Source organism: Alosa sapidissima, chromosome 20, assembly GCF_018492685.1.
Source record: "Alosa sapidissima isolate fAloSap1 chromosome 20, fAloSap1.pri, whole genome shotgun sequence".
Classification (NCBI taxonomy): domain Eukaryota; kingdom Metazoa; phylum Chordata; class Actinopteri; order Clupeiformes; family Clupeidae; genus Alosa; species Alosa sapidissima.
The window spans coordinates 2,569,618-2,583,070 of record NC_055976.1 but is presented as its reverse complement, the minus strand read 5'-3'; the positions used below and the strand labels follow the sequence as shown (position 1 = coordinate 2,583,070).

The 13,453-nt window shown below is 37.9% G+C and overlaps 1 protein-coding gene across 1 annotated transcript in view; it reads left to right on the top strand.

Moving 5' to 3' along the window:
• fgfrl1a (fibroblast growth factor receptor like 1a) overlaps positions 1–12,994 on the top strand; it is a 28,137-nt gene extending 15,143 nt beyond the window's left edge. Inside the window, exons 4-7 of the mRNA XM_042074035.1 lie at positions 7,580–7,657; positions 7,934–8,218; positions 8,971–9,324; positions 9,946–12,994. Coding sequence (XP_041929969.1) covers positions 7,580–7,657; positions 7,934–8,218; positions 8,971–9,324; positions 9,946–10,358 — 1,130 coding nt within the window. The 3' untranslated portion in view covers positions 10,359–12,994. The remainder of the gene's footprint in view (positions 1–7,579; positions 7,658–7,933; positions 8,219–8,970; positions 9,325–9,945) is intronic.
• Positions 12,995–13,453: the final 459 nt, after the last annotated feature.

Below are 13,453 nucleotides of genomic sequence, written 5' to 3'. Positions count from 1 at the left end.
ACTTTTAACCCTGAAATGTCACTAAATGTGCCAGTAGAATAAAAAGGTAGTTGTGTACAGATATATGATATAGAGATAGAGGATGAAGACAAATCTTGAGGTCAGAGTACAACTGTTCCAACACTGGTTCATACATGTGCACGCTTTGTAGAATCTTTCAACATCACAGGAATACTTAGGATCCCGTGGCTCCCGGGTTACAGAAGAAACAGTGAAATGAATCTGTTTGACTGAAACAAATGTGCAACAGGAGATGTATGCCTCACTGTACTGTTAGAATGAGGTAAATTAGACTAATGTAAAAGCCTTTACAGTTTACTTTATTTCAGCAAAATATTCAGTTTTTGAACATGTATTTATTTACCTGTTCTTCTTAAGGCCATACCATAAACTGTAGGATTATTAAAATGTAACTTGCAAAAGTACAGTGGGCTTTCAGTGTACAGTTGCCAGTTTGCCCTTTTTTTTTGGAAGTGCCACCTTTTCTTCAACTGCCCCTCCTTTCAGTGTGGGATATAACAATCAGCAAGTACTGTACTGTGCAAGTACAGCACTATTAGACTGCAAAATGCCAGTTCCTTAGATTACATCTACTCATAAAACATCTCCTACTACCAGAATTTGGTTTGTTGTTGTAGACAATTACTCTCGAATAGAGGTATCCTCCCACGTTTGATAAGTTAAAAATTGGCATACTGCCTATTTCAAATTCAATATGGTGTTTGCACCTCATAGTGCTGCTTGAATTACTACAGCCTTCACAAGCAAGGAGTTGTGAAAATTCAAGTGAAAGGTACTTAGCAGACACGTGTATCCAAAACAACAGGGATTCCCAGTGTTGGGTCTAAACCCAGGCTGTGTGGACACTGAATATGCATAAATGGTTGCTTACAGAAGAAACGCCCACATTTTGGCTTTGCCCCGCCCCCAGTGCTCTTTGTGGCCTCCAAGTCACAGACGTGGACATGAAGTCATGGGCAGAGTCCGCGTAGGCCTAAAAGTGAGTCGTACATGAGAGAATCTCGCGCCTATGTAGGAATACGGTTTAGCATGTGAACACAATATACAGGTTTAGCATGTGAACACAATATACACATTGTAAGCGACAAAACAATTATAATGGAGTCTGTGTTCAAGATATAAAAGAGATATAAGGGAGTTGATGCAGGTGAGCAAGGTCTAAAAAGATAGCAAAACAATTTGGAATGCACACTTAGATAGATAGATAAATAGATAGATACTCCTAGATAGATATTCATCCCGAGGGAAATGTTAGACATCTAGTAGCTTATACAACCATAACACAACAAACACACAAACACACATGTATCTCACGTACATAAAAATCACTCACAGAAATGTAAAAATGTAAAGAGCATGTGAAGTGATTACAAAGGTCTGGTATGAACTGACCCTGTGATGCACTGACCATGATAAGGTGCTATGGTAGAGTGTGTGCAATGGTGGTAGTGCAAAAGTGAACAGTGCAGGGAGTGATAGCTGAACTGAATTTATTTTGTGTACACATGTATTGACACAAATATTGAATAATATTTTCTAAAAATGCTCACAAAAGCCACTTTCAGGTTTTGTATGAAGCAGCTGATGGAACTTCTTCGAGCTGATGGAACTACTGATGCTTTTTAGGATGAGCGTTGCATTCATTCATACGCCTAGTCTGCATTGATTGTGCTCAAACATAACGTTTATGACTCTTGGCCAAAAAGTTTAATTTCCAAATACCTAGATATATTGCAAAAAAAGTACATCTGAAATGTGAAATATGTGTGCATTTGGACAAGGAGCACTGAAACAAATCGTTTCAAAAACGGACCGAAAGAGTGAAATGGTGTGAATTTCTGAGCGTATAGGCCTCAGTGAAGTAGCACAGGGCTTACATGCTCCCCCCTCTGTTCACGTCCTCACGGGGAGTTTGAATACAACAGCTGCCAAGATGAGATCAGCGTGGCAGCTGCGGCCTCCCTCTCTCTCTCCGGGCACTTACTCTCAGCGCTTGCCCACCTTTGATGAGCCGACATGGACCCTGCCATGGCATTTAGTCAGGGCACGGCGTGTTTTCTAATCTCTTTGTTTGCCTGTCTCAAGGCTTGTAATTCAACCCATGGCAGCTGTAGCTTCATGCATACGATGATGTTTATGTGCTACAAGCATGTGCACAACTTCGAATGACTGAGCCGACACGAGGGCAAGTTAGAGTTCTACTGGAATGAAGACTGTATATGCAAGTAGTTCTGTAAATGGGAAACAAATACGATGGTTCGGACTGAGCGATAAACAGTCAGAGTCAATCAACACACATGCTTCCATGACATGGCCGTAATCAACAGTTGATATGCCCCTCCCTCATTCCAGTCCATTAGTCGGTGACAATGAAAGTTACTTACTTGTAATTTTCAGCCTTTCTATCTCCTCTTCAGTGGCTTTGTGCTTTCTATACTTAAAAAGACTTTTGCAGTGTTTATTCTCCTCCACTTATCCAGCATGCATAGATTGAAAGAAACTTTAGATAGAAAGAAACTAAAATGTACAAACTATGTGGAGAAGTCCTGATTGGAAGCTTGACTTTCTTCTTGTCTTACCGTGACACAAGCCAAAGTCTACAGCTGTCACAGGGATATCATTTAAGAAAACAGATCATATTACAACACTAGTATTGCAACCATCTTGGGCCCCTGGAATATCCAGTGATACATAAATGAATTTGGTAACCCTCAGAGTCATGAATTTAATTCTGTAGTATGGTGTCCTATCTCATTTGCAGAGGAAATGAGCAGTAATCTGACCTCCAGTGGTAAGACCCACACTATGCAAGATTTCATTACAGGAGGTTATGTATTATCTCTGCAATGATTATATTTCATGTATGTTCCTAAGTATTTTGATTGACAATAACATTTCATATAATACAATGATTTGTTATTAGTGCCTTCCAGAAAGGAGGGAGTTCTCTATATACCTGGCACACCTAGCTTGATGCTCAGTACTCATAGCAAGGTAGTACCAGAGGTCCTTAAAGGGAATAACTCTAGTTCTTCAAAACTGTTGTGAATAGTTGGTCTGCATTATCCAAGTCGATGAGCTGAAATGGCCCTTTAGTACATGATGATGCACACACCCAGGACAGTGGGACTTAAAGAGAAAGGTGAATATCCAAATCCGACAGGTTTTACAGAGAAAGGTGAATTAGATTGGAGTGCTTCATTGACACAACTCATAACCAGCAGGGACACCATTGTCGACTGTGTCTGTCAAATACAAATATTGTATTGTAATGACAAAATGGATGGAAGTTTGAATTTGACATGCAATAAATGAATGTAATGTTTCCTCAAAAGGTGAACATGGGGAGAGGGACCATGCACCTCAGCTAAGGTTTAAAACTACTCTTTAGAATATATTTACCGCTATTTACTAGAGATAAAAACACATGTACTGTAAATGTGACTATTATTCAAAACTCTGGAATCACACAGAAACATTTAACGTTTCAACATTTAGAATTTTACAATTTTCAACAGTATACTATTTTTGTAGTTGAATTTGTGTTTTATGGAAAAAAAATCATCTAACTTTGGGAAAACAACCACTGTTTAAAATGACTTTCATGATTAAAATATCAGAGCATTGCAGAATCACTAAAATACTTGACATTGGCATCCTAAGAATTAAACTAATAATATCCAAAGTGATGCAGTGCTTTGTTTATTACTATTGGATTGGATTGGATTGAAGAACAAATCACAGATTTTTATTTTTCTGAATTGGTGCCTTTGATTACAGAGTGTTGAAGTGTACACTCTTTGGAGGGAAATAATTGGGGATTGATCTTTTGCATTATTGTACAGTGGACGTTTTGGGAGACAAACGTTTGGGATTTTGAGGAGCAGAAGGGTCAGGGTGTATACAGCTCCAAATCTGGGCCTGGGATTTCATTTCACTCATGTCTGTTCATGAGTGTCTGAGTTCACGTGGGCTGGCTAGGCCCCCACATCCTGGTTCTGCATCACTTACCACAAGGAAGAACTGAGAGAGAGGGAAGAAAGGAGGGAGTCGGAATGACATTCCAGTCTGTTTTTGTAAAAGAGTTTGTCGTAAAAATAACAGCAGTTTGTGCGTTTTATTTATATAATTAAATATGTGCCACCTTAATTGTGCAATAATGTATGCACATGAGTTAGAACTTCAAGGTTTGCAAGGTAGACGAGTAGGCAAAGTATAGCATTGTCCATTACATGCAGTGTGATATTTTTAGTATTGGTATTCTGTACTGGTTACATTAGCTAAACCCAGAGTCAATCTGATCCCAGGAGATTCCCTCAAACCTATTCAATAACCAATCATATTAAAAAGCAAAGTAATGTAGATATCCAAACATGAAGCAAAAAGAGAAGGGAAAGGATGAGGAAAGGGATGAGAGCAATTCATAGGTTAAAAGTTTCAAATCAACAGGATTTATGTGAGCAGATGTATAGAACTCTGGTCATGGTCCTGGAACTCCTCACAGGAATCCTGCAGCAAACAGCCCTCTGTGTTCCCCACTGGATAGGGAGAGAGGACACAGTTGGCAGGGAGTGAGCTGCTGAGATCCAGATCAGTTGTGCTCAGAGTTACTGCATGGTAATGAGCTGGGGCCTCGTGTAGAAACACACACACATGTTGTATGCGCTTATTTTAATACTCTCGGTCAGATGTATCATGCATGAAATGAACATTAGATTGAAGTAGCAAATGGACCGCTATCCATATCCCATAGTTCTGACCGCATGATTTGACTCTGACTTTATACATACAGTATTGTGGTGCACTTTACTGTTGAACAGTTGAACTGTGAACAGTTTTCCTAAATGTGATTTAGAAAATAGCAATACATAACCCTGATTACAGTATTGCAATATATTTTAATATTGCATTGTAACCCTTATCATAATGCATGTCTAATCACCAGATTTTTGCCAATGCACTCTGTGTATGACATACTCATCTGTAACATATTTGAAATGATTTCACAGTATGGGAAGAGAGGTGTCGTTTTCAAAGGCGACACAGAGTGATCAATATGAGATATGTTAATTTGGTAAAGCCCCATGCTCTCCTTGATGTGTCCTCAAATTTCACTGAGGCCGCTTTGAAGAGGGGTGTGTGTGTGTGTGTGTGTGTGTGTGTGTGTGTGTGTGTCTGATATGGAGAGGCATGGATGTTTGATCAACATTATGTACATAAAAGGTGTCCTGTAGATGGCAGTAGATGAAAGACAGCAACCAGGGTGATGTGCTGCTAAAATGACATATAAAGTATAATGTTGATGGGCAATTCCATGGAAAATGGACTTTTTGTCACATCCATAACGCCAGTGAAATGACTTGGCATTTGTATGATGTGAATGATAACATTCATTTTTTGTGCATTTTTTCTCATTTACATTCATCAGCCAAAAATAGCAAATGCTCAAATTTCATGTAATCATTCACATCATACCATACCATCACATTTTATTGGCGTTATGGATGTGACAAAAAGTCAATTTTCCGTGGAATTGCCCTGATGTAATATATAATTAAATATAGCATGATGCAGTTATGAACCGGAGCATCATATGAATATTTCTTTGAATACCAGTGACAAATTGCTCTGTGGGGCCCATGGAAAGGTTAGTCTCTGTGCTGAATTTATGAGGCTGTGAGGCTGGAAAACTGAATTTTTGAAGGCAATCCCTGAACAAGAAGAGGAAACACTTAATGCACGGTCAGTCCTCAGCTAGCCACACATGTTTATCTGTGCCAGAAGCAGCATAGGACTGAGAGCTTGAAGAAGTGTAATATTACTTCATATGTTTAGTCTAATCTAGGACATGTTATACAAGTAGCATGATATTTTCTTTCTTATACCCAAGTATTTTTAGGGATGTACTGCTTTTTGCAAAAAGGCAGATATCTGGTGCAAACCTTCAGCTATCCAATATAAAGAGATTTTTGTAAAGTGTCAGTAAGTATCAGAGAAGTGCAATGTGAGCTCAACTTCAATGGATGTGCAAATACCTAAAATGTATGTATTATTGAGTCTTCTGTTGACATTCTGTAGGCAATGAATTTGTCAAGTTATCATTATTTTTCATTCTTTAGTAGTGATGCCATTAGTTTAGTTGTTAGGTCTGTATTATGACTACATTATGAATTGTGAAAGTTGAAGGCTGGCTGTTAATAAAAAGCTGTGTAACTGCTGTCACAGTAATAGTTTCCAGAAGCTCAGGGATGGAAATTGTGTAAATCACAGGGGGATTGTGAGCTGGAGCCAGCAGTGTGTGCCCCATGTGCTCTCCTCTCCTCTTAAACCTAAAATGTGTGTATTGCTGTAATTGCACTAGATCTCAAATTTCACAGCCAATTTTGCCAAGACACAAACTAGTAATTGTATAATAATTAATGCACTACATTTACAACTTTGAAGAAATGGTAAATACATCTGCTTTTTGTCAAAGTTTGGAATTTTACAGAGCTGATTGTTTGGATTGTTACTTAACACGTAGGTCCACTGGATGTAGACTTGGATCCACAGTAGTTAAAATAGATACAGCAGTCTACAAAACAATAAGGTTCAGCTAAAACTGAAATAAGAAAGATTTTAATATTCCTACAGCAGTACTGCCCGACTCACATTTCAACAGACAATCCCCAAACCAGGTTCTTCCACATGAAACCTTGGAGAACTTAAACTATGGCAATTTGTGCATGAACAGAGACTTGAGACTCAGATTTCAGGTTACTCAGTGAGCTCTCTGGGGCAGTCTGCTCTGCAAAAGGGAATGCAAACACATAGAGAGGTTATGCAAACACCTCTGTCATACAAACTCATTGCAGCTACAGAGCCAGAAGAGTCATTAAATCTGGGAAATATGTTGTAGAATGCCCTTGTTTCATGGCGCCTCAATGAAAGAGAGACTTTGGTTTGTTTTATTTAGAAATCTGATTATCATCATGCTGCTTTTGTGTGCTGACTTTTCCAGTATACATTTGAGAGTTTATGTATATGAGGGTGTTAAAGCTGACAAGCTCCACATTTTTATTTTGTAAAACTGAATAACTCAACCTTTTGGAAGGGTTCATAATAACCCAGAGTTTCCAAGAGCTAAGACTTGTATCAGAAAGTAAGATGAATAGGCTGTATATTTAGAAAAAAAAAAACCTTTCAGTTCAACCAAGCAAAGAACTTGTAAGTAGCCAAGAATGTCTTAAATTGTGAATCTCTTAAACAGAAGGCACTTTAACATTAACAGCATGCAGTTTCCATTCAGTAGTAGCACAAAGGTCCCACAGATGTCCACCTGAGCTTCCTACTCTTTATGCCATCTCTACTTGATAACTATTATTAATCTGGTCTTATACCCTCGGCATAACACTAAGTTTACAGTACAGTACATGCCATTTATAATTATTGTTTTTGTATATTTATGAATTTTTCTTTTTTTCAATAACATGAATTTGAAGCAAGAGATCATAAAAGTTACTACTGTTGAAGGCAGAGTTGGTCACTAGTTCTGTTTCCTCTATCTTGCTGTCTGCAGAAGACTCAAGCACAGGGAAGGAAACACCAAGTACAGTGGGAAGCTTGGACTACTCAACCCAACTGGCAGGGAAACAGGGTAAGGTAGTAATTTGTGTTGTATGTATGATAGCATATAATTGAATTTGTTTGACAAAGGGCAAAGAGTTATGTCAACAATTAATGTATCCTAAAATTAATACATGGTTTGGATTTCTGTGCAAGTTCTATTCTTCTGGCCTCTGGCGATTGTAGGCCGAGCAGCCATGTATTTTCCACCAGGCTAAAGAGGAGACTTCACATTAGTATGCAATAAAAAAAGCTTTCCATCTTAAATGAATACACAAAACAAAGCTGAGTTTTCTCTTTTGTCAAGTACGACCCAGGTTTACCCAGCCAACAAAAATGCGCAAACGGGTGATTGCAAGGCCTGTTGGGAGTTCGGTACGGCTCAAGTGTGCTGCTAACGGGAACCCACGGCCAGAAATCATGTGGCTAAAAGACAGCAAACCTTTAACCCCTGAGGAGATTGGTGAAGGCCGTAAGAAGAAGTGGACCCTTAGTCTGAAGAACCTTACCCCAGAGCATAGTGGCAAGTACACTTGCCATGTATCAAATGGTGCTGGGGAGATCAATGCCACCTATAAAGTGGAAGTCATACGTAAGTCAAGTTATTTGACACTTGCTTTTGAGTGTGTTTTGTGTCTCATGATTTAAAGGTGCCATGTGTAAGAATTGAGGTAAAAATATCCAAAAAATGAGCTACACGCATCGAAAGAATGAGAAGAAATAAGGGCGATGATGTCATTAAAAAAATGACAAGGTATAGTGCTGCAGAGATATCAACCTGAATTAGCATGCTAAATTACTAGCCACAGCCCGACAGGTGTCATAATACCAGTTTCGGCCATTGGAGGCGGTATGCGGGCAACATAACCGCTAGCCAAACTGCAATACATGTGTCTCGGTTGTTACTCTAGGGTAGACCAACTCACTTTCTGGAGGTATACTGCCCCCATCTTTTATGGAATGTGGAGTATGAATTGATTTTTTGGCGGGCATTACACATGGCACCTTTAAAGGCTTGTAAGTACTTAAGTTTTAAATGGCATAACAGTCATAATACAACATTAAATAAGATTATAAAGTGGTAGCCACTCGTGTCACTTGCTAATAGTTTTAGATAGGCATCATCAGACGAGACATGTTTTAAGATTAAGATTCAATTCACTTGAAATTAACTTCCAGCTGTGTGCGCTAACAAAGACTAGTTCTTAGAGATGAAACAGAATCAACCTTGTACTTGGTTTCTTTCATAGGAGTCCAAGCGCATTATTAACACAGAAAATAAATAAACTTGTTTCAGACTGTTAATCATTTGAAATACTTAGAACACTGTTATTGATATTCCAGAGCGAACAAACTCCAAGCCCATTTTAACTGGTACACATCCAGTGAACACCACTGTATCCTATGGTGGGACCACGTCTTTCCAGTGTAAAGTCCGTAGTGATGTCAAGCCAGTCATCCAGTGGTTGAAGAGGGTAGAGCCTGGTGATGAGAGCAAATATAATTCCACCATTGAAGTTGGTGATCATCGCTTTGTTGTGCTGCCCACTGGTGAAGTGTGGTCTCGACCAGATGGCTCCTACTTGAATAAGCTACTCATCACCCGTGCAAAAGAGGAAGATGCGGGCATGTATATTTGCCTTGGTGCCAATACCATGGGCTACAGTTTTCGCAGTGCATACCTTACAGTGTTACCTGGTAAGCCAAAAAATCTGCTGTCTAATGACCATTCAAAAAGATATTTCTGTAAAAAAAACTGTGACAGTAACATTTGTTATACTTTTTCTGATAAGTCACAATGTTAAAGGGGTTTCAAGCTCTGGGGTCTATAAAGCGTCTTGAGACAATTTTAGTTGTTGTTCAATTGATAAAATTGAAGTGAATTATTCACATTATATCACTTATTCTTAAAACATTTTTGTACAGTGACATTGTTTTTAGAATTAAGGAACTAAGTCTATGAGAATTGTTTTTTAATCAGTTTTCAGATTACATTATGTGCTCACATAATTGCAAAAGGGTTCTCTACATTGTCCATTATCAGCAACCATTCATCCAATGTTGCAAAGGCACATTCTGTTTACTAATCTGGTATCAATCTGGAACCCTTTTGCAATTATGTAAGCACACAATGTAATATAAAAACTGCTGTGTCTCCAAAAGTGTCTCCAAACTTTTGACTGGTAGTGTATATATATATAATATATATAATATATATATATATATATATATATATATATATATATATATATATGTTTATGTTATGACTGGTAGTGTATATATATATAATATATATGTTTATGTTCCTTCCATGTGTAGACCCCAGCCCGCACCACTATACTATCCCCACGACGATGTCCCCCAGCCTACCCTGGCCCGTCATCATCGGTATCCCTGCTGGAGTGGTCTTTATTCTTGGTACTATCCTCCTTTGGCTTTGCCAATCCAAAAAACAATGTTCCCCCGGCACCACTGACACAAGCCAGGTAATGCCAAATCAGAATCGCCAACCTCCTCGCGATTGGGGTCCATGTACATTGTCTGCCAGTGACAAGGAACAGATGGGTTCATTTAGTTATGAGGAGTATGTAGCCCAGCAACAGCAATGTTTATTGCCCCAAGGAGGTGCACCCAAAGTCTACCCAAAGATCTACACGGATATCCACACACATACTCACTCACATGTCGATGGTAAAGTACATCAGCACCAACATATCCATTATCAGTGTTAAGCACCCTGAGGCCAACCTCACTCTAAATGTCACACTGTGAATCACACTGTTTAAGAAACCACTGACTGAAGCTACAGACATGTTTTTCTATAATTTCATCCAATAATTGTCATTTCGAACTTGCTCTCACCTGAAACCATCTGATCAAGACCTACAATCATTGACATCTGGAGAACGTTTCATAGATGACATCAAGACAAGCAAAATATAGCAAAAAGGAATGAATGGAATGGAAGGACTTTTCCTGGCAATCCACTCAAAAAGTACATGAATGGAATAAATGAATGTATAACATTGCCAGATCTTCACAAGTTGCATAATGGATACCACAGAGGTTAATTTACTTTCTGATCACTATTAATAATCATTATGCTTTATGATGACTCGAGTACAATAATTTCTGGTTTTCCAGGGAAATCTGTGATGCAGTTCACAAAAGCTGAATAATGACTGTTGACCTACAAAACACCGCTTTTACCCAGAACATTGGCAGCTTGTAGTATGGATACTTTACATTGTACACGTTACCGTCTGGGATCCACAGTACTTCTGATATTGTAATATTCTTGAAAATGTGTTTGGTTTAGAAGAGTAATGATGAGTCATGGTTCATGTCAGCACTAATAATGCTGAGATAAATGACTTTCATCACATTATTTTTTTAATATAGGGTTACAGTTTCCCTTTATGTTCTTTGCACTTTCAGAGATTTTTACCTGGGTCTGATAATGTTTGGAAAACTTCACATATAACAGTGGCTATTGGACCAGGTGCTACAATGTTTCTATCTGACCAAAATAAGCACTATCTATGTTTTGGTAAAATACCCTGGTTATTTGTCCTAATTACTAACTTGCATTGACTGAATATAGGGAATGAATATTAACTATCTCCCTCTAAAATAGTCTATTAGGTGAATTTATTATTAGCCTACGTTTGCACTGTTGGTAGGTCATTAACAGCTATTTAACAGAAAGGAGAAGACTACTTTGCATGTCACACTCATTTGGTGCCCTTTATTCTGGACTATGTGTTGATGTGGTTACTGTAGTAAAGTTTCAATTGAGTCAGTAGGTACAGTAGATGCCATTTTGTAAAAATGTACAGTAAATAACTCAAAATTCCAAAATACTTCCTTTTACATAAACTATATCACATGTTGGACAAAATGACCATCAACATCTGCTTTCTGGGACCATGTTTGGAACCTTCATCTCCATAAATCTCGAGTTCACTAGGGTTCATGCCATCAATACTACAGTGCTTATCAAGCTGAGATATATTTGTATTTCATGCTGTAACAAACAAGCACATTTGAATAAAAATACATTTTGTACTTGAAAGGTTGCTACAGTATCTCATTGTTTTGTCAGGATCTGGTCCAATAGTCACAACCCAATACTCATACATGCTCTCACTTTTGGATACATAGGTGTTCCTTATACTCAAAAAGGTGTTACCATACTTACCCCTTTTGAATGTGCGGTTATACTTTTGCTAATATCAAAAGGCATTATCTGAACCGTTAAATGAAACAGCATAAAATCATTTGATAGCTTTATTAAGTCTTAAAACACTTTTCAGAATATGGCTAATGTGGATTATGAGACTGAAATCAGAATGGACAACTATGGTATCCAATTTTGAACAGTGATTATAAAGCAAACATGAATTTATTTGTTAAGCAAGAAATGTTACATGAAATGGGGCATTACTGTAGTATATACTTGTTGAAATCACAAATACAGAATTTGTTGGATTGTGTGAACATAAGCTATATACTGCAGCACACATCAGATGTACACAAGTTGTCTTGGGACAGTGTCCTGGTAAATATCATATATGCATCATCTAATATACAATATTAATGGCATTATTTTATCATTTAAACCCATGCTATAGTGTCCTGTCAATGTGCTTTTGAAAAGAATACGGTTTGTGCTGACAAACACAAGCTACTCCTGCAGCTTCTTTTAATGAGTTCTTGTGTTCCTCTTTCTATGATTGAAATATCTAAAAGTATTTAAAAGTTAATATTTCAATGTTTAATCAATTAATGAAATGAAATAAAATCAATCCATTAAATCAGTGTTTGATGGGTGAAAATTATAATGGATGTGCCATGTGAAACATACTTTTAATTTAATAGATGCAAATATACAGTAAGACTGTGAGCCTTAAGACTGCAATAATGCAGCTGAGGATGAACTGCAGTGATAGCACTTCTTAAAATACACACACTACTGTGATTTGGGGTGTCTCAGTGCAATTATAGATCTACTTATGAACTAATGGTCAGACTACCCACCTTGTTCCTTGTTTTAAAGCATGTTTGGGGAGCACTGCAGAAGCAAAACTTAATTTATAAATGCTGTAAAACGGCTTGTGAATAAAATCACCAAAGCCACATGTTCACACTGGGAGGTTTCCACTGCTCAGACCCTCTTAATCATTTTATGCATTATTTGTTATTTGTAATGCTAAAAATGCTGATCCCCCCCCCACCTCTTAGTCACCAAGTTGATTTGAGACAAGCTGTTGTTGACATTACGTTGTGTGTATTTCAAATACGATGTCAAATGTTTTGAAATTATTCAGGGATATAAGCTGATAAATAAACATATCTTTCTTCCTAACATCATGTGGACACTACAACTTTTTGACAAAGGAAATCATCATGATATAGCTAGTCAAGAAATCAGTGATGAAGGCTATTTTAATGCACAGAATAAATAGATTGTTTAAAAAGACAAATCAATAGGTTTGCCATTTTCTTTTACTGTTGTTCCATTTGCCAACCATATTCAAGAGGCCCCCTGGTGGCTGGGACCTTGTGTTAAAGGCTCTACAATGACCACATGAAGGCCCTTGAAAGATAGAGCATACTGATGTTACTGGGATTTTTTAAAGTTATCATCTAATCCCCCATTCAATTGTTAGGAAATGTCAAGACACAAGTGGCAAGAAGCTGTAATGATTTGTAAGCCTTTATACCACAATGTAGAACAAAACTGATGTTTTCAGAGCCTAGAGAGAACAGATTGGACAGATACCTGTCTGACCTGGAAAATCACTGCATGCCTGACTAATTAAAA